We start from the raw sequence: 23,573 nt of genomic DNA, 5'->3' as shown, positions 1-23,573 counted from the left end.
ATTGGACTTGACGTTGTATAAGGTTTATCGCCTTAACGATCTTCGGTATACTTATATTACTATAGATATATAATGCCTTGACGATAAACCTCTTTTCGTATATAGTAGATCGGCTCTTTTACAATGGCCTAATCGTAGAAGGATACTTAGTAAATGACAGCTTAGCTAGGTCGATCTACTAGCGTAAAGGCGAGGGCGAAGGAGGGGGGTCGAAGCTATTAGAAGAATCAGAGCTTGGACAAGCTAGGAGGTCGGCTATCGAGGGCTCCTTAGGAGGAACATCTGGAAGACTAGATTAACTAAGAAAATGCAAGGCAACTAGGGGAAATAGATGTACCTACTAGGTAGGCCAGACTTAGCCGCCTTTACAGCACGTTGGGTAGCCTAGCGTGCGTTGAATGCCTAGATGGCTTCGGCCTATGGTATTGAAGGAAGGCTAGGTTCTTTAGCCTCTTCCAATTCCTCGGTATCGGCCAGGAAATCAGGGTCTTCGTCGTATTCGTCGTCGTCGTCGTTGTTCAACAGTGGGTCGGCCCATCGCGGCTAGGACCAATTAGCTAGCAGTTGCCGCGGTATAATAGCCTGCAAGTCAGCGATGTGCTGTACGGCTAGGCCAGGTCGATAGGCCTCCGGCTGGGCTAGAAAGGTGGGCAGGATAGAGGGTAGGAAGGTAGGCATCTTCGAACCTGGAAAATAGGGCCTTTTTATAGTTGAACTGCCCACCTGGCTGATTTGGCTGATTTGGCTGATTTGGCTGCCCAGATGGCTGATCTAGCTGATTTGGCTGATTTGGCTGCCCTGGGCGATTTCGAAGGATTTGATAGCTTTGATGGTGGTGATGCTTTTTTTGATGGTTTTTTAATAGTTTGGTTGAATGCAGTGCCAGAGCCAGGAAGCTAAACAGGTGGGTAAAAAGGCCGATTTTTGGTTGGCTGCAGGGCCCTGTCAGTAAGTGGGTAAAAAGTGGGGCGAAGAACCAAACTAACAAACAAACCAGGATTGAACTGTACAACTACACTGCTAAGGATGGCATTCGATACCTTCCAGCCGCATCCTAGGTAAATGCATTAACATCCGCTCCCTATTTGTGGTTTTTCCATCCCCTGCTCGGCCGCTTCAGCACGGACACCGTTCCACATCCGAGCTTCTTTGGGTCAGCTTTGGCTCCCGATGCCTCAGATTCCCCAGATCTTGAGTCCGATACTGGGTCGCAGCGCCAAGCCTGCTGCAGGGCAGCGAGATAAGGCTGTTTCCAAAGATGAACTTGACCACGTTCGGTTCCGGGTTTTCAGTCAGAATCTCAGCCTTGACATGCCGCCATTGGTTGGCTGCGTTTCGAAGCCCCTTCGTTTGCGGATCAATCAATCTCTCTGCTCGGTCTGCCAGAAAGGATTCTGAAAGGCCTCCTCGGCGACGTCTCTCGAAAGCTCGCGCCAATTGCGGAATACAGTCCTTCTGATCTCTGGTCAGGGGCTGGCCGCCTGTCCCTTCCCTCCCTCCCTTTAACCGTCCCTCCGCCCCAGCCCCTCCAGTTCCTGATGCGGAAAACCTAGCTCAACGCAAGGGCAAGAACTTCGTAAAACATTTGTTTCCCCTCGGTGCCGCTGCGCTGCATGTCCAGACAAGCGCAACGCCGCCCGGATTGCATCCCCATTGGTCCAACCCTTCGATCGAGTAGAGCAGAGGAAGTGCCAAGACCGTGCCGCCAAACGGTGGATTGTTCGGTTGTTGCTCTCTTTGCCTGAGAAGGAGCGTCAAGTTGGGGGCCCGGCGGCGCGGTGGCGTGGGCTCGAATTCGTTCGCGGAGTCCCTGGCGCTAGCCGCTGGGCTGCTGAAGAACACTACGGAGCTATGCCGTATCAGATCTATTATTGCGTATGCCGAGCATGCAAAGCCGCGCCGCCCGCCGCACACGCGCGTTCGGCACTCTCGACTTCGCCGCCGCTTCAGCTCCACTCTTTGCCGGCGGCGAGTTCCAGCCGACGCTGCGCCGCGCTGCTCCGTCTGCCGTCGCCGACCTGCCTGTCAGTGCCGTCTAGGAATAGGAGCTCGGCGCGTAACTGTGTCGCAAGGAGAGACACCCAGGGAGGTAGGTGATCTTGACGATGTACGGAGTAGAATGTCTCGACCCAGGGGGCGCGTGCTACGACTGCCCGGCGTGCAGCGTCTGCAGCAGCGATACACCGCAGGCTGGAGTAAAACGTGGGGTCCAAGCAACCGCCATCAGACATACGGGGGCTAAAGCTCGACAAGAAGATGTGGCCTGCAGCTGTTGTGTTTCCGAAATTGTTTCTTCCACGCCAACGAGCGTCCCCTTGACAGACCGGTCCACAGCAATTCGCTTTGCTCCTGCCATGCGCGGGCGTCTTTGGCAACGGGCCCGGCCATGAGCTCACGGTAGATGTGCAAAGCTCGACTCTCAGCCCACGGGGTTCAAAGCGTGCTTCTCTCGAGGACGGCATCATCGTCCTGCAGGTGTAGAAAGGATGGCCGTCACACAACCGGTCCTTGCTCGGGTAGGTGCCTGATCGTCAAGCACCACACCGAAGACCGCATAATCGCCCAAGACATGCCAAACATCGAGCCGCCTGGTCCGGTTTCTATGATCTGCCCTCCTCCAGGCCAAGCCCCAGAAGGGCCGTGTATAAGATCCACATATAACTTTCCGTATCGCGGACCCGGGTTTGCCAATGGAAAGAGAGCATGTTCTTCATGCTATCAGCGCCGGTGCGACCACAGTAGAGCGCACATCATCAATGCCATTGCCGGCCCGAAACCAAACGAAAAACACGGGACGTCTTGTATATGTGCCATGATCGCAGAACCAAAACCAAGCCAAACCAAACCCGAAACCGAACAGCCACGGCCCAAAAACCGGGTAGGTCATGACACCGCGTTTCCCACAGCCAGCATCCCGTTCGTTGACATGACCAATACCGCCACCAACCCATCCCAACCCCTTTACTCTGCCAATCAACAATAGCAAGGACACAAGCCAGCTTCCCCCGGGAAACCTTATTCAAACTCATCCTCCCCATCCTCCTCCCCATCACCCTCACCATCCGAGTAACCAGCAACCCTCCGCTCGCCCAGCTCACGGATCTTGGCGCGGAGCACCTCGGCGCCGTACCGCTCGGCGACCTTGCCAGCGGCCTCGGCCATGCGGCCGGTGCGGTCGCGCATGAGGCGGACGAGCTCGAGGGCGCGCATGCCGCGCTCGTCGCCGCCGCTGCCGGCGCGGCACTCGGCGGCCAGCAGCTGCAGCAGCGCCTTGTCGATGTCGAGGTCCAGGCGGGCGAGCAGGGCGCGCTGCGAGGCGGTCGAGCGGTGGCGCGAGGAGGAGGAAGAAGAAGAGGAAGACTGGAGGAGGTCGGTGAGCTGGGCGGCTTGGAGGGTCTTGAGGAGGTAGGTTTGTGTGAGCGAGTGGGTTTCGTCGTCGGCTTGTTCGTTGGTGGTGGTGTCGTTGTCGTCTTCGTCTTCTTCTTTTTCGTCGTCGTCGTCGTCGTCGTCGGAGAGCATTTCTGCGTCGGAGTCGGCCAGGTCGGCGCCGTTGGGTTTGGATTTCTTGGTCTTCTTCTTGCGGCGGGGTGCGGAAGTGAGGGGGATGGAAAAGTCAAACTCGGAGAGCAGCGGGCGCGGGAAGTAGGGGTACTGGTCGCCGCCCTTGAGGATGATGCAGTGGAATTTGTTGTCGGCGACGGCGATGGGAAAGTAGGTCTCGTGCTTGCGGCCCGAGGCTAGGCGCGGGAGCAGTTTGGTATCGAGGATGGGGACCCACGATGCGCGTGACGGCTGCCGCCAGTGGAGGAGCGTCAGTAGGGTGCCGGTTGAGTCGTAGATGCAGGGGTCCTGGTTTTGCTTGTTAGTAGGGGGACAGATAAAAGGGGCACTGAGGGCAGCATACTCCATTGTCAGAGAAGAAGACGCTTTTAACTGTCGCCCCTTCGGGCAGGGCCACGGTGTCCTCGTTTTGACATATTTCGTCCCGCTTGATGTTCTGGATGGTGTAAAGCAGTCGGCACATGCCGTCCGCACCAACCGGACCGTTGCCCATGGTCAGCACGTAGTCCTTCCAGCCGGCGCAGGTGACGATGGGCGTGCTCTTGGGCCTGTAGACTCGGTAGGGAATGCCAAACAGAGTGTATATCCTCACGTAGTTCGCGGTGGTCGTCACAGTGATAAAGTTGTCGCCGAGCGACATGGCCAGGACTGCTTCGCCCTTAGGCAACTCGATGCGCCAGTCCTGCCGCTGCGTCCAGGTCTCATGGGGCCGGTAGAAGACGACCGCGGGGGCGTCGTCCTTGGGCGGGCAGGAAAACAGGGTCCCTTTCTCGTTGAGACAGGCCTTGTCGTAGAGAAAAGTGTCGGTGAAGTGGAAGTCCCTTTGGAACGCGCGGTCATAGAACTCCACTGTAACCGTGTTGTGGGAGTCTTGGTCCACAGTCCACACAAACCCGATCAAGTTTAGACACAGGTACTTGCGGTTCCCACGCCAGGGGGTTGAACCCGGCTGGAACGGTGGGTGAATCTGGGGCTGGACAAAATTCCCCCGCTTGCTCGGCCGCAGGCCGAAGATGTCGTCCCCGTCAGCGGCACGTTTCCTTGAGGGATTCAGAGCGTAGCCAGCCCCATCATCGTCCACCACAAAGCCGTCGTCGTCGTCATCGTCCCCGTAGTTGTCGTCCAGGAGGTCATCGAAATCGTCCCTGGAGGGCCGCTGAGGACGCGACGGAAGGCCGGCACCATTGGGCACCAGCTGCCGGCGATTGGCTCCGATCTCTGCGAGAGGATCATGGATAAACGGCGCGGGCTGCTTTGGAAGCTTAAGTAGAGACGCGAACTGCTCCGATACGAAGTCGGGACAAATGAAGACCTCGCCATCTGAGGTGGTGAAGGAAGCCAAATTCTCGGTGGGGTGCCAGGCAATGTCAATAACATTCGGATACTCGTATCTCGCAACGACGGTCTGGTCCGACGTCGACCAAATGAGAAGCTTTTTATCCTTGCCCGCGGAGGCGAGCAGGGCGCCGTTCGGAGACCAAGCAAGAGCGGTGATGTCTCCGTCGTGGCCCCTGGAAAAGGCGCGCTGCTTCTCCCAATCGTTCTTGGACACAACTTGGATGTCTCGCGTTGGTGTTGGCACGGCAAATGCCCGCCCATCGGGATGCCATGTCACCTTGCACGAAGCTTCAGACTCGGATTCTATCCTCCCGATGACGCCATCCACTTTGCGGATCAGCTCCGGGTGCTCGGCCGTCAGCGAGTAGATATAGATCACGCCATCAGTGCACGACAAAGCCAGCAGGCTGCCCTTCGGGTCGAAGGACAGATGCTTGGTCGGCTTGCCGTGCTCCCTCAGCGTGAGCTCCGCAGCGGGGTTGGCAACGTCCACCAGCTTGGCGGTGAGTTCGTCGTTGGCCACGGCGCACCACTTCCCGTCGGGCGAGAGCGCCACGTCGCGGACGGGCAGGGGAGTGCGCAGCAAGAAGCGGTCAAAAATGTTGGTCTCGAGCGAGTAATAGCTGACAATGCCATCCTGGGAGCCGGCGACGAAGAAGGAGTTGCTCACGGCCACGCACAGGTTCTGTTCCAGCGCGTCGTCGATATTCTGGGGCTCGCCGTCGAAGCCCGTCTTGTAGACGCGGATGGTATTGTTGGAGCCGACCGTGACCAGCTTCGAGCCGTCGGGGGTGTAAGCGCATCGCGTGGTGCCCTGCGTATGTGCGGGCCGTGGCCGTGGCCGCGAGGCGATGAGCGACGAAGCCATGTGCTGTCAATTGGGGCCTGCGATGCAGAAATCGGGCATTTAACGCTGATGCTTCAAATGTCCCGGTGTCCACCCTCCGTTTTATGGTTGTTGTTGTGATTTGACGGGGGGACCAGCGGGTTTCGGCTGTTGTGATCGGTTCTCATTGATGTGTTGCCCAGCGCGTGTGAGAAGACGCGTTGACCGCGTTTCCATTTAGTTACAGAACACGGATTGCTTTTCGCGTTTAAGTGCGGCCCCACCGCCCTTCCATCCCCTGAAGTGGCCTGCCAGCTGGCACCGCCTGACCCTTTTTCAACCGCCTTTCACCACAACGGTAGCCCTGGTTCACTCAGTCCATCACTCAGCAGCCCGAGGCAGCAGTGAAAACAAGACCCGGTTTCCACTAGGTATTTACCTAGGCAGCCAGCATTCAGTTATCTCATAAGATCTGAGAATATCACACATTCACACGACTTTTCCTCCTCCCACAATCTTCCCAAAATGCAGTCCTCCGACCCTGAGCACTTTTTTGAGACCGAGTGAGTTGAAATGAGGACCCTCTTCACCCCAAAAAAGGGGCAAACAATGAGATGGGGTTCCCCTGTTGACGTATCATCCCCTCCCTACAGTGCCGCACAGGAAAAGAGGCAGCGGCGGGCTGCCAAAGCTGGCAACAAATATGGGAACCCCATTTCCCTGAAGTCGAAGCTCCTCGCTGCCTTGCCCGATCCCAGATCCCCGGCGGCGGCCGTCCTAGTCGCCGAGGCGGCTGGGGCTGTGCGGCTTGTCAGGCTGGATGTGCGTGGACATGATGAGTCTCAGCGCCGGGGCAAACGACACCGCTTTTCTGACTCCCCGTGCTCTTCAGGATCCCGATGACACCAAAACGGCTTACCGCGGCCCAACCACACCGGTCTGCTGCCTCGCCGTCGGCGGCCCCAACTCGGGCACGCTCTTCGCCGGATGCTGGGACAAGACGATCTGGTCGTGGGACCTCGCCTCGAGGGCGCCCGGCCGGAGGTACGTCGGCGGCCACACAGACTTTGTCAAGGCCGTCGTTTGCGCTAGGGCAGGGGGCAAGGACCTCCTGATCAGCGGCGGCGCCGACAAGAAGATCGTGGTCTGGGACCTTGTCTCGGGCGCCCGGCTGCACACGCTGCAGGACAGCGTGGTCAACATGCTCAGCGTGCAGGACCTGGCCGTCGACCACGCGTCCTCCACCCCGGACGAGGTCAGCCTCATCAGCGCCAGCAGCGACCCGCACATCCGTCGGTGGAAAATCCGGCTGGACGGCTGGGAGCAGGTCGTCGAGGCGCCTCCGGACGCGCCGGGCACGGACCGCCGGACCATCCTGGAGCACGAGACGACGGTCTACAAGCTCGTGCTCGACCTCGACGGCGACGAGGCTGACCTCTGGACCTCGAGCGGCGACGGCACGGCCAAGTGCCTGTCGAGGCTGCGGAATTTTGCCTGCGAGGACACCTTCCATCACGGAGACCACGTGCGCGCCGTGGCTGTCACAGACCAGTGGGTGATTACGGCGGGGAGAGACGAGGACATCAAGTTTTGGGACCGAGCTTCGGGGAAGCTCTACTGTTCCCTGCAGGGACACTACGACGAGGTCACCGAGCTGGTCCTCCTCAGGGGCCCGAGCGGGTCGGGCGAGAGGGTCTGCAGCGTGAGCATCGACGGCACGGTCCGGACCTGGCCGCTGGAGAAGGCCGGCCTGGATGCGGCCGTCAGGGAGCAGGAGAAGCCCGTCAAGGAGGCGGGAGAGGAGGCCGGTGCCAATGGCTTGCTAAGCGCCGAGGAGGAAGCCGAGCTCGCGGCTCTCATGGAGGATGATGAATAACTATCCGTAGACCGAGCTGCCTCGAAACCACGCTTGATCATCGGCACATCGCCCACCGCTGGACCCCTAAGTTCTCGCCTGGTGGTCCCACCAGTTGCACACGTGGTATCCCGGGCGCCACCAACCGTTGATTGAGTTTGATTGCCAGGACCGACGACCAGCTGCAAGCTCCCGCTCCAGTTCCACGGGTCGCCGCAGCGCATGGAGAAGCGGGGCAAACCTGGCGGGCTGGGAGGGAGCTGAGGGCATGGCGATGGTTACCCAGCACAGGAGATGTCTCGCACGGTGGTAGTGGCCGCGAATGGCGGAGAGCTGCCACGCTTGGCCTTCGCCTGTCTCAGATAGAAGCTTGATCATGCATTTTTCATGGTTCGTGAACCTCCCATGTCTGGTCTTCCGGATTTGGAGTGCTGTTCAAAGGAACCCCTCACCTTCGCCACACACGGGGTTGCCGGACAGCTGCAGCTGGATCCAGAGCAAGCCAACTGCCTTGATGTGTACACCGCATGTGCTGCGCAAGGTACTGTGTCAGGAACTTCGCTGGAATGTGCCGTACCACCCAAACTGCGTGCTGTACCCTGTGTGATAGTAGTACGAGCTGCGAAAAAAAAAAACGTTAGGGGGCCTTCAAACACCAAACCAGCTGTGGATGCCGTCCCAAGCTGCATGCTCAAGCGAGGCTCAAGCCAGCGCAGAGTCGCATCGCCGTCCGCACCCGCCTAGGAGCAATATGTGCTGCTATGTCAATCACTTGCAAGGTGTCAGTGAGTGGGCGCGGCTAGCGCTTGTTGGCGGCAGCAACACGGCTATGGGAGTGGCATGCCCGAACCGCCGCAATGTAACGTTAACTCCCGGAGACTACCTATGTGTTTCCGGCAGAGCGTTGCACAGAGTTGTCTGGACGCAGCACAACGCATACCTGGTAATTACCTACACACGACGCTGTAGCCAGGGCACGGTTACGCGGCCATACCAGGCCTCATTGAATGGGCATGTAATGTACACAACAGGTCTGGAAAGGTGGCGCTTCTTTGGTGATTTTTGTGTTGGGCACCTTGCCCAAAGCCTCACCGGGCTCTGGCGCAGCTACACCAGTTAGATCAATACGATTGGTCCGGATGACAAACAGGCAAAAGATCAGAGAGCCATTGGAGGTGAAAGTGACAGGGCACCCGGCCTATCACAGGACTCTAACCAAGTTGCCAGCTATTTTTGCGTCGTGTCAATCCAGATCGGGGATAGTCATCGTTGACGCGAGGTGTGCTTTAAAGGAAGGTGCCCACCGCAAATCATCGTCGGGCACATTTCCCTCCAGTGTACGGATCGTCCGTTGTGTCCACTGGTTTAGGTACCCGGCATTTCAGCCCTGCGGCCCCCGCTTCCGGAGCACACCCCTGTCTTGCTCGGATTAACTCGAGCCATGCAGGGGTTGCCCTTCCGGCGATTGTTAACCAACTCATCAATCTCAGGCGCACCCGTGGACGGCTGCCGCCTTTGCAACTTCCAGCCGTTGCCTTGTATGCTCACACTTTTGCACGTTTCCATCACGGAACAGGCGATCATTTGGCGACGGTGACTGCTCCCGCTTCTCGCTGCTCGCTTCTCGCCTCCCAATGCGAGCACTCTCGTCTTTGGGGGCTGATAACGTCTACGGCAACTCGCGTGCAGAGCTGAAAGCATAGCCTTGCTCCGTCTTGCCGCATCTGGCAACGTTCGTAGCCCAAAAAGCGCGCTGTGCTAGTTTCCGTTGGTGGCATGGCACCGGGTCTCGCGATGGGTGGTGTATTCCGTACACACCAGCGCTTACAAGAACTTCGTATGGATTCGTTTTTTCCGTCCACCTCCGCGATGTCCCCAGGTTTGACCATCTCACATCACACAGCATTGTTTCAAGATTTAGATGGCCAATCATGTGCCTGCTGTGGTCTTAGCCTGATGCTAAGTATCCGGGAGAGTGCGGCTTCTACATTAACTGCTGCATGTTCGCCCAGACAACATACCGCGTGGGACCGGACGGAAGAAACGAAGGAAAGTCGCGCAGACCACCAAGCATCCCCGTCTGCAGTCGACGATCTCTGGTTCGAACCAATGTCTGTGGGAATGCACCGACCTGGGAGGGTTTCTGGGGACAGCAAATGGGCCATCCAAAAGCCATGATGGGCATTCCCCCCCACGCACATGCCAAGCCCCCCTTCCAGCTTTCATCTCGTTCCCAGCTCCAACCACAGGCTTGAGGCGTTTTGTTTGCTTACCGCGAACTAACCGCCTTCGGTGTCAACTTTCCACGTCTGAAGGTACCTAGCTATGCACACTCCATGCATGCATGTGTGCAACTTGGCGGCGCCTGCGTGATGACTGAGAAGTTGGGCCAAGATTCAGGCTCACACACAGCCCAAAGCCGCAGGATAGTTATGCAGTCGGGCTGGCTGCAGCCCACCGACACCATCCGAAAGGTCCCAGAAAGGTCCGCTGTCTCGTCACTTGTCACTTTCCGGGTTCTCATCTCCATGGCCGCCCTGCAAGCCACCCCCTCAAGTTCTCCGTCCTCGAGATTTCCAACTGGGTCCCGGTCCCTGCATGTTTGGGCGATCATGCTTTTTCTTTTTTGAAGCCACTCGCTTGAGCATTGCAATGCCGTTGGCTCGATCTGGGAGAGCAACTCCAACGGACTTCACCGGGAATCCGCAGTCGCTCTGATATTATTTCTTTCTTTTTCTTGTATTCTAGAACTCCCCGCCCAGCTCTGTTTGCATCGACCGACCTCTAGTGCAATATCAAGGGTGGCTGCGACGATCTCGAGGCCTCCCCTGCTCCTGGAGCAATCGCCAGACGAGTCCGAATCGTCAGCTCCCAAGCATGGCCCTGCCGATCGCCCCGGGGCGGCGTGGGCATATTGTTGCCCTGGAGGGCCCCTCGGAGCTCGTGTCGACCCAATTGCGTCTTCTCCCGACCTCCCGCCAGGTTCTCATCCTCCCCAGTCTCCAACATTACTTGAAGGCCACCGACCCGGAGGCACCCTTCGACACGCGGGAGCTCATCCGTCGGTACCACACAGCTGCCCAGGCACGGCATGCCGAGGCACAGGAGTTCCTGCGACATCGCACAGTAGGAGACGGCAACCGGCTTGTCTTCCTGCACGGAGGAACAATATCGGCGCGAGCCGCCTGTCTATCCTCCATAATGGAGCACGAGACGAACGGGGACATCGAGGAGGCATATGCCACTTTCATCCGCCTGGCGAGCAACGATGCCGCTAGGCTGTCATCGGCGAGGTCCTCATGCCTCCAGACTAGCACGACACCAATTGAGAGCAGCGCGGGATTCGAGGACCCAGACGGGGGAGCATGTGGCGAGGAGCCATGCCAGCACCCGGATGTGTGGGCACGATACCTGGACGCCGAAGACGAGGCCATCGAGGACCCCATCATCCGCGCCATGAGGGCCGCCGATGCACTCGACAAAGAGACCGAGTTTCTCCAGCCGCCTGCTCCGGACATGGCCTTCACCGTCAAGCTGGTTGACATCCCGTCGCGGTCGGGGGGGAAGAGCTCACGGCGATCCAAACCGCCGTCGCCGCACGGCATTCAGCCTCAGAGTGCGGCACTTTTTCCCGACTCAGATACCACGGCAAAATCCGTTGTGGTCACTCCGCGTAGGCCGCCGTTGAGAATCCGCATCCCGCCGCCACCACAAGCCTCGGCCTGCATATCCTGGCCGCAGGACCAGTCACTCTTCGGTCCCCGTCACAGGAGGTCGCAGACAGCGGAGTCGAACTTGTCACCCAGGCAGAAACCAGATCGCGATGGCAGCGAGCCGGACGACTTAGCCGAGATGCCCGGCGAGGCAGCACCCGAACATGCACCAAATGCGCCACAGAATGAGGGCCCAGATGGCACAGTGCCGTTTAACGCTCCAGGTGAGGAGACCGAGGAGCGGCTGCGCAATGGAGCCCTGCCGCTCCTTGAGGACCTGGTGTTTCACTTCACTGCCGAGACGCCGGACGAACTCAGCGAGTTCGTCTTCAGGCGCCTCAGCAACGCCTGTAGGACTACGCGACATTCGCTATCGGGGCCCAGCGTGCCTGATCAATGCAGTTCGCGGGCTGCAGAGACGAGTCACTTGGAAATGGAAGAGGAACAGGAAGCCGACGACATTCCGTCCAGGAAGGCGAACGCCAGCGGCACAGTTATGCCCTGGGTGCGAAACGACCTGGTTCACGGCCTGCCCACGCCGAATAACTCCCCGACGCTGCTGGAGACAAACTCCATAGCCATCCCTCCGCCGGCTACGAGGCTCTACAGCATCAGCGTCGGCCACGAGACTGCCGTTTCCATCCAGAACTTCCTGCGGTCCTTCCTCGGTTCTCGCTTTCCCCTCCAGGATCGCCGCTTCTCCGAGACTGCCGAGTTCCCTGCAGATGGTGGTTTATGGAAGCATCTGGAGTGCGACGGGCAGGTCTTGTCCCCTGCCGGCGAGAGCAGGCTGGACTTGATGCTGGCTGTCGGCGCCGAGACGGGCGTCAAGAAAGACCGGCTGTCAGAGATCGTCGGCCAGCTGGAGAAACTGGGGTTCAAAACCAACGGTCTCTCGCGCAGCGGGCGGTTGGATGTACGGTACGTCGTCTGGATCGAGGCTGGAAGAGGAACGGTGACAACTAACAGAGACTAGGTATCTTATCGCCAACGCTATGCAGGCGTTTACTGCTCAGCCATTGACAAAGCAGACCCAGAGCAACCCCTTTGCGGACCGCACTCTGCTAGCCGCGTTGATTATACCCCATCTCGAAACCTACCTGGCCACCCATCCGGACGTCCGCTTCCTGCTCATCGAGTACCCAGCGGAGCATCTCCCGACCATCCTCGCTCTGCAAGCCCTCATCGGCACCGAGATGATGAAGGTGGTGGGCATCATCAATAGCGATGTCTCATCCACTTCGCAGTCACCTTCAGACCCGGCCGCGTCTCGCCGTCCCAGCGAGGGCTTCCGTTCCCTCACCCGCCGGGGCTCACGCCTGTCCGGCGCCTTCGTCGGCCCCTGCTCCTTCTCCAAGGCGAACTTCCTTCTCGCCTCCTCCGCCACCGGCTTCGAAACAGCCGCCTTTATTGCTGCCATCCGTGAGAGCCTGATCTCCATCTCGGACTTCTACATCCCCGACCGCCCGCTCTACAAGCCCCCCGCCCCGCCGCCTCCACGGAAGGCTCATTCAAACCTCAGCATCTCTCTCCCCACGGCCGGCCCCAAGTCACCTCGGCCCAGCCAAAAGGAACCGTCCCGCGTGTCGGTCTCAACCCTGGTTATCACACCGCCGTCGTCGCCCACCGACCAAGCCGCTCCGCCCCAGCACCCACCCAGCATCGCGCCCTCCTCAGTATCCAGCCTCACCAGCCCCAACAAAGGCAGCTACAGCAGCGAGCACCGGCTCGCCGCCCGCAGACCCTCGCCCCCGGCTGGTGCCGCCGGCACCACGATCCGCTGGGGCGAGGTCAACTACGCGCCGCCGCCCCATTCGCCTTCCACTGCTGCCGCCCCCACCATCGTCACCGCCCCCAACAACACCAACAACACCCCTGCGAGCGGGGGAACCCGCCATCTCAAGCAAGACTCCGCTCCGCTCTCACCCGGCCGCCGCGGCGGCGGCGCCGACGGCGACGGCACCAGGCTCATCGCTGACGAGGAGGCGAGCGATCATCATCAAATCATGAAGAGAACTCATCATCGTCATTATCACCACCAGCAGCAGCGGTATCATCACAGGGAGGCGGCGGCGGCGATGCAGGACGGCTACAACTACGACGACGGTGGCGGTCGCGTTGAGGATGATGACGAGGACGACGTCCCCGACGAGGAGGAGCGCCGGCTGATGCCGCTGTTCCTGCGGCGGCGGAACGAGATTGATAGGGGGCGGAGTAGCAAGGCTTTTCGATGGTTGGGTCTGGCGTAATGGATGGGAAAAAACACGTTCTTTTTTATTACTGCTTTCTTTTGTCCTCTGCTTTTCCGTCTCGTTCCTTGGTCGTTTTTGTTTATTCTGCCTCGGTCAGTGTGTTCGTTGTGGGTGGGCTGGTGTTCTTGATCATCGATGTTTTTAACTCGGGAGTTTCTACAGTGTGCACTGGGCTTGTTTGGGTTGTTGGGTTGGGCCTGGTTCAGCTCTGGTAGGCTGCCGGGAGGAGGGCTTTGCGATTCACCTGCTTCTTTGATGGACTGGTCGTTTGGGGTTTACTGGGACGGGTAAGTTAACTGGTTCGTGAGGGTCTCTAAGATATCCAAGCAGCAGCGTGTTGCATTCCTTCTTTTTTTCTTTTTTTTTCTTCTTTTTTTTTTCTTCTTTTTTTTCTTTTTCTTTTTCTCTGTGTTTGTGTTGTTATGATACCATACATACCGAATCAGAACCAGCTAGCCACCAGCCAGAGGTGGCGATCGCGTACATACCGAGGCGTTGCCAGTGAAGTCTCGGAGAGAGCGCGAGTACCTAGGCGGAGAGTGGCAGTGTGTTTGAGTCAATAGACAACTGGAATCGACTAGTTCCAGAAAGCGAATCGACGCCACTCAGCGCCTCATCGTCCCTCGCCTTTGTTTAAGTAGGTACACATCCCTGATGAGGTCACCGGCGAACAGGGCCCAATGTAGGGGCATCTACTCACCTGAAGTCGGGTAGCGAAAGCCCGCCGCCGCCTGTAGCACAAGATGAACCTAAAGATGACGACGATCTTGCGTTGCATGAGGAACGGAGTGAGGTAACCCCTCGGTTCATTTGAGCTGCACTGAACAGCCATCCCCCAAACAACGGGGTACTCAAAGACCACCAGCAAAAGACCAGGATCTCGTGTATATTATGAAGAACCACATGAACAAAACGTTCAAGGAAACCGCGGTGTAATCAATAAGCAAAACAAGCCCAGTTATGACCAAATGGGAAAATACACAGACACGAGCTGTAAGTCGCAATAGGCAAGGCAGCGGGCGATAGTACTAGCGGTAAGGAAAAGGGGCAACTCCTGTTCAGACCCAGTCGGCCCTGTTCCGTCCCCAGTAGCGCCTGTTGCCTTCCATCCAGCTTCTCCTGTCCCTTGAGAGGCAACCTCGGCCCTGAGCTTTGGAAAGCTGATTCCTCCTTAGGGCAGATTACGCAGGAGCCGAAGAAAATCCCCAGGGGTTTGGGGGCTCCGACTGCGCAGCAAAGTCCAAGACAGAACCAGCTTCTTTCCCCCAAAAGGCAGATGTACTCTCCGCAGATCTAACCACGCCCTCCGAAGTGTCCGGGAAAGGAAAAACCATCCGATGCAAAAAACCCTTTAACACCCGAGAGCAACAGCAACATCAAATGGCGAACTAGGTGGGTGACAGGCCGCTTAGCAGCAACCGCCGGACTGGCTGTTGGAGACACCGTGGCCGGGCGAGACGTTGACGTTGGCTTTCGTGTTGTTGGTGGCGATGCTGCTGCCCATGCGCTCCTTGATTTGGCGGGCCATGGTCAGGAAGGCCTGCTCGACGTTGCTGGCGTTCTTGGCCGACGTCTCGAGGAATGGGATGCCGAGGCTGTCGGCGAATTCCTGAACAAGTCATAGTTAGCGCTGCTGCCTAGGCTGACGCTCTGGAAGGAGTGGGACATACCTTGGCCACGGTGTACTCGACCACCTTCTTGTCGGCCATATCGCTCTTGTTTCCTACAAGCAGCTTGTTGACGCCTTCAGTGGCATACCTGTCAATTTCCTGCAGCCACTGCTTGACGTTGTTGAAGCTGTCCATATCGGTGACATCGTAGACGACGCAGATGCCGTGGGCACCCCGGTAGTAGGACGACGTGATGGTCCGGAACCGTTCTTGGCCGGCAGTGTCCCACTGTACTCCAGTCAGCCGAGAACTCTGCCTCCCCGCCTCTGCGCCTGGCCATCGTGATCAGCCGCGGCCGGGGTTACTGGGACGAACGCACAATTTGTAGCTTCACCGTCTTGCCATCGAGCTCGATCGTCCGGATTTTCTGCCGAGGGTCAGTCGCTGGCGACATGGAGTCGTTTACCGGAGAGCCACATACGAAGTCAACACCGATGGTCGAGATGTAGGACTCGGTGTAGGTGTCGTCCGCGAACCGCAGGAGCAGGCAAGACTTGCCGACACCGGAGTCTCCGATGAGCAGCAGCTTGAAGAGGTAGTCGTATCTGGCAAGTTGTCAGCGACAGGGACGCCGAGACTATGCCAAGTCGGTGGGCATCGCAAGGGCTGGCGGGCAGTCGGGGGAGGAGACCCTGAAGAGAAGCAACGGCGTCAGCAGCAAACAAAGGCGGAGGGCATCCGTGCAAGCCGACGTACTACTCGGGATTCATGGTGCTTGAAGGTTAGATGCGACAAGCGTCAAAGATGGAACCAGTCCAAGGAGGAGCGGGCGTGGTTGATGAAAGGTGGAGAACAGGCGGATTGTTGAAGGGACGTCGGGAGGTTGATGATGTGGAAGGCAGCAGGTCGCTCGGTTGGTCGGTGCTCTGAACGCTTGGAAGTGGGAAGGCTGCTGTCAGGGCGCCAGAACAATTGGTTGGTTCGCGGAAACCCAGCTTGGCCGGGGTGGCAGCGCAGGGACAGGGGCTCAGCTCACGTGACCCTTATCCAGCCGCCTCCAGCACCCAGTGGGGTCCGTTTTCACCTTTCTGACACATGCTTCTGGAAAAGGGGAAGCAGGTGGAAGCCAGAGGATCCACGGAGTACGGAATATGAAATACTCTGGACGGAGTACCTTATCGTGTAGAAAATCCCAAGACTGACATGGAGAACACGCTTCTTTTCGAGTCCCATCAAGGATGCTTCCTGCGTTTCCAGGGGCAAGTGACTCGAAGATTATCGAACTCGTGACATTGCAGCGTGGTTCCTCGCAGACTGGCTGCCAGCTGGCCACAGTCAGCCGGCTCGGGCAGGTGTCCAGAGGCCTGTTCACCAAGCGAGACACAGCCTCACATCATGTTAGTTATCGTTGTTGGAAAGGAAGGCCTAGATAAACATAGTTCTGTATAAGATAACCACGGAATAACGAGGATTTATTTTCACAGCAGTGCGTGCACAGTACGGAGGAGTTATGGCAGTACCTTATCAAGAATTGGAATTGTCAACTAACGGTATATATAAGCTTAGCGGGGCGGTAGTACTTTATTTAACACCGCAGTACACGAGTTATGCGTCATGTAGATACTGACCTGAAGAAACCCAATCCCCCAATCACTGACATCATCCTGGCCGCAGGCGAGAGCGATCAAACACTACTCACATCGAATAAACCCACATCTGAGTGGGATTGATCGCATTGAGCGTCGGGCAGTCGACTGCCCGCTAAAGCTTAAAAGCGGGAGGGCACCTCACCACGCCCAACGACCAAATGTCCGCACCCACGAGGATACCGCGCTGTCGCTGTCGCTGTCGCTGTCCCTTGCACGGCCACACGGTGCGAACGGCGTCGAAACCATGGCGACACGCAGCAGCAGCAATCAGCCAGCAGCGGCAACCATGCGCATATCCACCTTCACCGTTACTGGCACTGCATCTCTCGACGACCGCCTCACGGGCTCTTCCCCGACCATCCCCGTGCAGGAAAGCCGTACCGACTCTCCATGACTCCAACATTCGACAAGAACCGCTCCCCGCGGTCTGGTTCACCGCGCACCGCCCGCTATTATCCCACGACCCGACTGACAAGCCGCCCGACCCCAGAAAAGTCAAGCTCGGGAAGAGTAAGCGGCTCCCTCCCTGCCCTTCCCCCCTCCTCCTCCCCTCTCTCTCTCTTGCCGGTTCACTAACCAACCTCTCTTAATTTTACCTCCCGCCAGCCCTGCGCATCCTACAAGAGCGCCTGCCCACGCTCCTCCAGACGCCGCTCCCGCAGGAGGTGCTCTCGCCGCACATCACGCTGCACCTGTTCCCGTCGACGCACCCGCACCTGCCGACCGTGACCGGCCGCGTGGCCTACATCGCCGCGCTGTGGTCGAGCCCGATCGCGTGGAACCGCGTGCCGCTGGTCGGCAACGTCCGCCTCGAGATCCTGTCGGCCCGCATGGTCGACCACCCCGTCGTCATGCCGTACCACCGCCTCCGGCACGACGACGGCGACGGCGCCGGCGGCTGGCGCCGGCCCGAGGGCGCCTGCGGCGAGCAGCTGGTCGTGCGGTGGCGCACGGTTGGCGGCGGCGGGCGCATCGGGAAGAAGGGCCTGTTGGGGTTTGTGACTAGTCAGAAGCAGGGCGGCGGTGACGCAGCGGTCGGCTCCGGAGGTGGAAAGGGGGAAGCGGAGGCTGGGAAGCGGAAGGAGGGAGCGGGGGCCGGTGATGGGGATAGCGCCGAAACCGAGGTGAAGGCGCCAGTTGGCATGGCACAGCCCGTGGGGGCGAGCGACAAGGAGTTCACGGGGCTGTTTATCTTCGATTTTGACAGCGAGGGGCGCATCCTGAGCCACACGATCGAGAATGTGCAGGAGGGCGGCCAGTGGGAGAAGGGCGTCGGCGCCAAGGTGGTCGGTCTGACGGACTGGTTGTTGGGCGGCATCAAGGGCGGCGATGCCCCCTGTCCTGCGTTTGCGAGGGCTCGCTTCCGCAAGGGGAGGTCATGATTTCGAGAGGGGACGCCCACTCGTGTATAACAACAAGAACAAAACATCCGCGTTTGCTTTTCTCGACGGCGTGGGAGGCGCGCTGGCAGAACGACACGGCGCTGGAGTAGGGCAAACGGCGTTTCGTGGCAAGCATCACTACACCATGAGAAGATCAGGCTCAGGATCATGTTTCAGGAGTTTGATGGGAAGTTCACATCTGGGCAGGACAGCGTTTGACTTTTACGAAAGCATAGGTAACGACAACCCTCCTCCTTCATAACTACTACTCATACTTCATTTCTCAGATTGTGTAATAGCATCGAGTCAACAAGGCAACAAACAAAGACAGGATTTTTTGGAGAGAGAAAGCAGGCAAACAAACGAAGGTCCTCTCTCTGCGTGCGTACGCTAGACCAGCTGGCGAGTTGTTGAAACATCGCAGCCTCTTTCCCCCCCTTTGCCCCGCCTCAACAGGTATCCAGGGCGAGATATATGTTTGGAGGGGTGTCCAGCGCCGCACGACTTAGACCTACACTGACGTATCCCCGCCCATCTCGCCGCTCAGCTCGCGTGACGTCGGGCCTCGCCGCTGCGCCCCGGCGACCGTGGCCGGCTTGACCGCCGCGACGTACGACGCCAGCGCGAGCCGCGCGGCCTCGACCGCCTTCTCGGCGTGCGACAGCGCCTCGCGCAGGGCGCGCGCCGTCTGGTCGTCGGCCGGAGCGGCGGCGGCGGTTTTGGTGGTGTGCGGGGAGCCGGCGCCGTTGGTGAGGGTTGCGGCCGCTGTTGTGCCGCCGTTCTGCTTGGCTGGGGTCGTCTCCGCAGGTGACGCCGCCGCCGCAGCTGCCGCCTGTTCGCGCTCCTCGAGCAGCTCCCGGATGTGCCCGTTCAGCCACATGCCATCGAGCTGCGCGCGCGTCATGTCGCGGGCGCCGGCGATGCGGCCGCGGCAGGTGGGCGCGCCGCAGAAGCAGTCGAAGGGCTGCGCCATGTCCCACTCGGTCGAGGGGTAGAAGAACTGCGTACGGGGGTCAGTTGGCTGGCTGCTCTGTTTCGACGGTGTTACCCGCGAGATACCTACCGTCAGCTCGTCGCCGGGCTGCAGCCCTTTCGGGCCGGCGATGATGACCATGTTGGCCGTGTCAAAGATCTGGAGCGGCAGGAGAGTCCCAGTGTCAATAACTGTTGGTTTTCCAGCACCGGCGCCGCCCTGGTTGTTCGATCAGGCAGGCTTTCTCTCCCCCTCCCCGCAAGTACTGACAAGAGACGGCTCGCAAGAGTGGTTGATGTACAGCAGGTCGCTGTTCAGGTCCAGGTGCTTGTCACGGCCAATCTGGACGGTTGCATACGTGGGCTCGGCGGCCACGGTGCAGGGCGGGAACTCCAGCTTGGCGAACAGGCCAAACGGAGGGAGAGCAATCTTGGAGACGCTCTTGGTGGTGAACTCGGCATCGTTGACGATGACGTCTTGGATGTCGGGGTGCGACGGCTGCGACCAGTGCGGCTTGATGGGGGCCATTCTGACGGTGTGTTTCTTGTGTCTCAAAGAACAACTATCGAAGGCAATTCTTGTGGCGACGGCGTCGGCTTCGCTTCAATTGATGCAGGACGGATGTAGTGTAGATTGGTTTGTTGTGAGTTTCGAGCTGACCGCTGCGAATGTTGTAGCAACCGAGGGAAGGCTCACCCGGCCGAGGGTATCCACGCTCTACTCCGCTTGTTATGGGGGCTGTCGCTGCGTTGCGACACCGTTGCCTGTCGCTTTGTTCGGCCTCGCTCGGCTAGGAGGAACCTGGGCGGGATGCATTGGCATATGACAGTGCGGGATTTCATAACCACCAAGCGCGCCAAAGCAGCGCCGCGGATGAAGGGTTTTTCAGTTGTCCAGCTTCCAATACCGCCTCATCATCACTTGACTGAGCTCGAGTGTTTACCGAGAACGCTCCTCATCCGTTGAGACCCCGCGGCCAAAGCTCCACTGCTGATGGGGTTGCTGTGCTCGGTCAGGTCGGCATGTGAACTGCTTGCCATGGATTAGAGGGATGGTGGGGTTGTGCTCACTTAATGAAGTTGGCGGGGCTCCGAACGTCCGGGACGTGGGATCGGCAGACCGGCAGCAAGCGCCGAGGGCGCCTTCCGGCACGTCATCACTAACGTTACATTTCCTGTATTCTGTATTCCGCACCGAAGCCGCAGGGTCAAACGGCTTGGCAGTATCTCATGTACTGTACCTTACATAAGGTACTTCGACTCCTGTGTTGCGGTTGCCACGAGATCCAAATTGCCTGCCATGAATGGTTGTGCCCCGATCTCATTGCAAGGCCAGCAGCTACAATAAACTTTCACAGAGATCATTTCCTTCCACTTGAGTCAAATCCCGATGTCTTCAATGAACTGATCGATCTATTCGGCGTTCGAACTATCTCTTCGCTTCGGAGATGTTTTATCTCGATGGACCACATCCCTTCCCTTGTCCAGTCCTCGCTTTGCTTCTTGTCGCTCCTACGATCGCTGGCTACGAGGTGCGGAAAGCCGCCGAAGATGAAGCCTACTAGGAATGCGGCCGCGGGCAGGGTGTGAATCAAGTACTGGCGCTTGGCCCGGCTGAGATTATGCTTGTTCCTGGCGGTGTAAACGCCACGCTTCAGCCTTATGGCGTTGGTGCGGTGCGAGTGAGCTGTGTAAGAAGGAAGTTCGAAGTTCCTGAGCCTTCGAGGAACTCTTGACTGATTAGGGAGCTTTATTCGCGCCACGTCTGTCAATTCACTGCTGGTGGTGACTGCGGACCAATGTCGCCTCTGACTAGCCGAAAACAAGGGGAGTTTGAAGGGCTCTCGTGTACTTCCGTACCACAGTATGTACAGTCCTGTCAAGAGCAATCTGGTTAGCTTCGACGTCATCGGTCGCAGTATGGATCCGCAGTAGGTACTGTGGTAGTATCGCGTAGGTCAGGTAGGTATCATAGGATTTGGCGTACTCGAGGTCCTGCCGCCGTCAATCGTCGATCCCGGTTCGGTGTGTCACTGGGAGTCAGTGGACGGAATAAAGACCCCAATGCTACGACTGGATACCGGTATCCCGAGGAACTTCGGATGCACTCGTTGTACACAGAAGTGCAGTGACGATGAACACTGTGCTGCCCGGGGATTCCTTCTAGAAACAGCGCTCGGATGCTGTGACAGGGGTGCATCTGCGGGGCACAAGTGTAAGTTCGGTTCATCGTTTCGCCTGATGGCTGGGGTGGGGTTGACATATTGCGGAGGAACCAAGGAGGATGAGATGCCACCGTCCTCCTTCAGATGGGACGGACAACGAGCCTACAGGGAGGTGACAAGCAGAGCGACTGAAGCGCGTCCAAAACCGCACACCAGACCTCGGGCGTCATATCTGAGGCACTACGGAAGACATGGCAGCCAGAAGTATAGATGCTGAACCAAGGACGCATATCGGCGGAAGTGGGCTGATAAGCAAGATGGGGGTCAGCCGGCCGAGCGCACGAGGCAAGAGCGAGCAGCGAGCCGGTTCTGACTCACCTTACGGTTACGGTCCTTACTGCCGGCTGGCTCCTCTTCTCTCTCTCATTTATTAGGATGGGCGCACGTGGCTCCCCACAGACGAACCTTGAAACACTCGCAGGTTACGAAGCATGTGGGGGTCAGGAGACGACCTCCATTTCCCAATGGTACCGAAGGGCTCGCAAGCGTGTGACAGCTCGTGCGCAAACTGGACTTAGAGCAGGTTCGTGCCCTCCGTTTCCTCTTTTTGGCGGCTGCGCCGGAGAAAGTTCTCTGCAGCTCGAAGCATGTTCCGATCTCGAGCTGCGACCCACCCGATAGCCGGGCCAAGGAGCAGACGCAAAGACGGACTTCCCATGCAATGCAAGGTCGCCGTCGGGAGGGCTGCATGCCCCCAGCTAAGAGAGCTGGTCGTGCTGGATCACCGATCATCGGTTGCGCGTCCCTCCCCGTGCTCTCTGGCCGATCTGCGATGGTGCCAAAGTCTGCCATGGAAGGATCATCATCCTCAGATCCTCCACGGGATGGACAGCCCGGACCGCGAGGCCGAAGTGGACCGTTCAGACGGCCATGGTTGCCCGGGCTGTTTCGCAACACGACGCCAGGCCCGTTGCAAATGGCCTCCACGGATGGTTACAACCCACTATCGCCAGCGGCCGCGGTGCCTGCCTGCCATGCTCGGGCACAGCCCCGGGTATATGATCGGGAAGGCTCGGCGTGCTGTGCAGCCGTGCGCGGTTGCAGCGCCATGCATCCTGATGACATACAGGAACGCTCCCGCAGTGGCCCACTGAGGCTTAAAAGCTCGGTCTTAAGTCGCTCCCTTAATATCTGGGAGCTCTAAGTCCCAGTGCCCACGCCTGCCCGGGGTTGTCACCTGAGCAGCGAGACATGGTTCGCAATCCTTGTCTAGCGGGCAAGACAAGTTGGACAACCAGTCCCGTCCAAGGACGCCGTGGCTCCGGAATCACCACGTTATGGGTTTACCCGTGCGCTCGAAGGAACTCTGCACAACCATGCCGAGAGGGTAACCCTCCACTGCGCCGTGTTGCAAGCACACACGTCCACCCCCACCTGTGGCAACCTCTCTCATAGGTCCACCGTCTTGTCTCGACTGGGCATCGAGAACATGGTAATCAAGAATAGAATAGGTTCGCTGACATCCGTGGTCGCTTCGGGGAAGATGGCAAACAAGCGTTTGCTCAAGCGTCTCCCCAGATAAGACACTTTGACAGTGGGGGTGAGGAGGGGCGAGTGCGGGTCCGTCGGCCGTTTGTTTAAAGAGGTGACGAAGGCCAGTCCGCCCTCGAGGCTCAGATCAGTCCCATCTGTCTTCCAACTTCTCAAACCTGTGCCGGCCGTTGAACATCAGTTTGTCAGCTCTGCATATCCTCAGCTTCTGCCAGACCTTGTAGCACTCAGAGCAACCATCGCAAAGCCCCGCCGCAATACGCTCAGCCTCTCCTGGAGGCCGCCCACACAGCAGCTGTCCCAACACAAGGTACAACACATAATACCTCTTTGTCTCTGCGGGATGCCTGGCTAATACCGATTGCCCCTAGCTAGCTCTCTGCTCACGAGACATGGCGCACCTTCCGACATCCCGCCAGCCTGTGAGCTGGGCAAAACCAAATCCCAAGCCAGAGCCCAGCCCGCCGACACCCAACCCTCCCGAGCCCCCGTTCTAAATCGCTCGAACAGAGACGGGAGGTCTCGTGGACTCCGAAATCGCACGGACGGAAGGCGGTAACGGAAACGACAACACCACTTGACGCCGCCGACATCAATGTTCGCAGAACGGCAGCATCGACATGGCATAACTGAGGATGGCCCGACAATACCACCCTAGTGACGCCATCCCGGCATTGACGACGGGGCGGCCCCTCCCGC

General features: G+C 58.7%; 6 protein-coding genes across 6 annotated transcripts; 3 read left to right on the top strand and 3 right to left on the bottom strand.

The window, feature by feature from the left end:
• Positions 1 to 2,999: 2,999 nt before the first annotated feature.
• On the bottom strand, positions 3,000 to 5,946 carry THITE_2123847 (uncharacterized protein). The gene is made up of 2 exons (XM_003657752.1): positions 3,905 to 5,946; positions 3,000 to 3,849 (listed from the first exon to the last, which is right to left on the bottom strand). Exons 1-2 carry the CDS (start codon positions 5,765 to 5,767, stop codon positions 3,016 to 3,018), a joined length of 2,697 nt encoding a protein of 898 aa, XP_003657800.1. The 5' UTR covers positions 5,768 to 5,946; the 3' UTR covers positions 3,000 to 3,015.
• A 304-nt stretch (positions 5,947 to 6,250) lies between these two features.
• On the top strand, positions 6,251 to 7,601 carry THITE_51204 (uncharacterized protein; the record flags this gene model as incomplete). Its single annotated transcript, XM_003657751.1, has 3 exons — positions 6,251 to 6,288; positions 6,379 to 6,547; positions 6,618 to 7,601. 3 exons carry the CDS (start codon positions 6,251 to 6,253, stop codon positions 7,599 to 7,601), a joined length of 1,191 nt encoding a protein of 396 aa, XP_003657799.1.
• Positions 7,602 to 10,457: 2,856 nt separating this feature from the next.
• Positions 10,458 to 13,542, top strand: THITE_2148106 (uncharacterized protein; the record flags this gene model as incomplete). Its single annotated transcript, XM_003657750.1, has 2 exons — positions 10,458 to 12,214; positions 12,270 to 13,542. 2 exons carry the CDS (start codon positions 10,458 to 10,460, stop codon positions 13,540 to 13,542), a joined length of 3,030 nt encoding a protein of 1,009 aa, XP_003657798.1.
• Positions 13,543 to 14,300: 758 nt separating this feature from the next.
• THITE_2123838 (uncharacterized protein) lies at positions 14,301 to 16,172 on the bottom strand. The gene is made up of 5 exons (XM_003657749.1): positions 15,915 to 16,172; positions 15,637 to 15,760; positions 15,535 to 15,582; positions 15,216 to 15,443; positions 14,301 to 15,154 (listed from the first exon to the last, which is right to left on the bottom strand). Exons 1-5 carry the CDS (start codon positions 15,923 to 15,925, stop codon positions 14,954 to 14,956), a joined length of 612 nt encoding a protein of 203 aa, XP_003657797.1. The 5' UTR covers positions 15,926 to 16,172; the 3' UTR covers positions 14,301 to 14,953.
• A 636-nt stretch (positions 16,173 to 16,808) lies between these two features.
• On the top strand, positions 16,809 to 18,186 carry THITE_75460 (uncharacterized protein; the record flags this gene model as incomplete). The annotated part of the gene is made up of 4 exons (XM_003657748.1): positions 16,809 to 17,314; positions 17,411 to 17,649; positions 17,719 to 17,802; positions 17,890 to 18,186. Exons 1-4 carry the CDS (start codon positions 16,963 to 16,965, stop codon positions 18,184 to 18,186), a joined length of 972 nt encoding a protein of 323 aa, XP_003657796.1. The 5' UTR covers positions 16,809 to 16,962.
• Positions 18,187 to 18,526: 340 nt separating this feature from the next.
• THITE_2123835 (uncharacterized protein) lies at positions 18,527 to 19,828 on the bottom strand. The gene is made up of 3 exons (XM_003657747.1): positions 19,430 to 19,828; positions 19,250 to 19,318; positions 18,527 to 19,186 (listed from the first exon to the last, which is right to left on the bottom strand). Exons 1-3 carry the CDS (start codon positions 19,685 to 19,687, stop codon positions 18,698 to 18,700), a joined length of 816 nt encoding a protein of 271 aa, XP_003657795.1. The 5' UTR covers positions 19,688 to 19,828; the 3' UTR covers positions 18,527 to 18,697.
• Positions 19,829 to 23,573: the final 3,745 nt, after the last annotated feature.

The sequence above is a fragment of the Thermothielavioides terrestris genome, chromosome 6 (genome assembly GCF_000226115.1).
Source record: "Thermothielavioides terrestris NRRL 8126 chromosome 6, complete sequence".
Lineage (NCBI taxonomy): Eukaryota > Fungi > Ascomycota > Sordariomycetes > Sordariales > Chaetomiaceae > Thermothielavioides > Thermothielavioides terrestris.
Note: the sequence above shows the minus strand (reverse complement) of the source record. Positions and strands in the feature narration are given on the sequence as shown.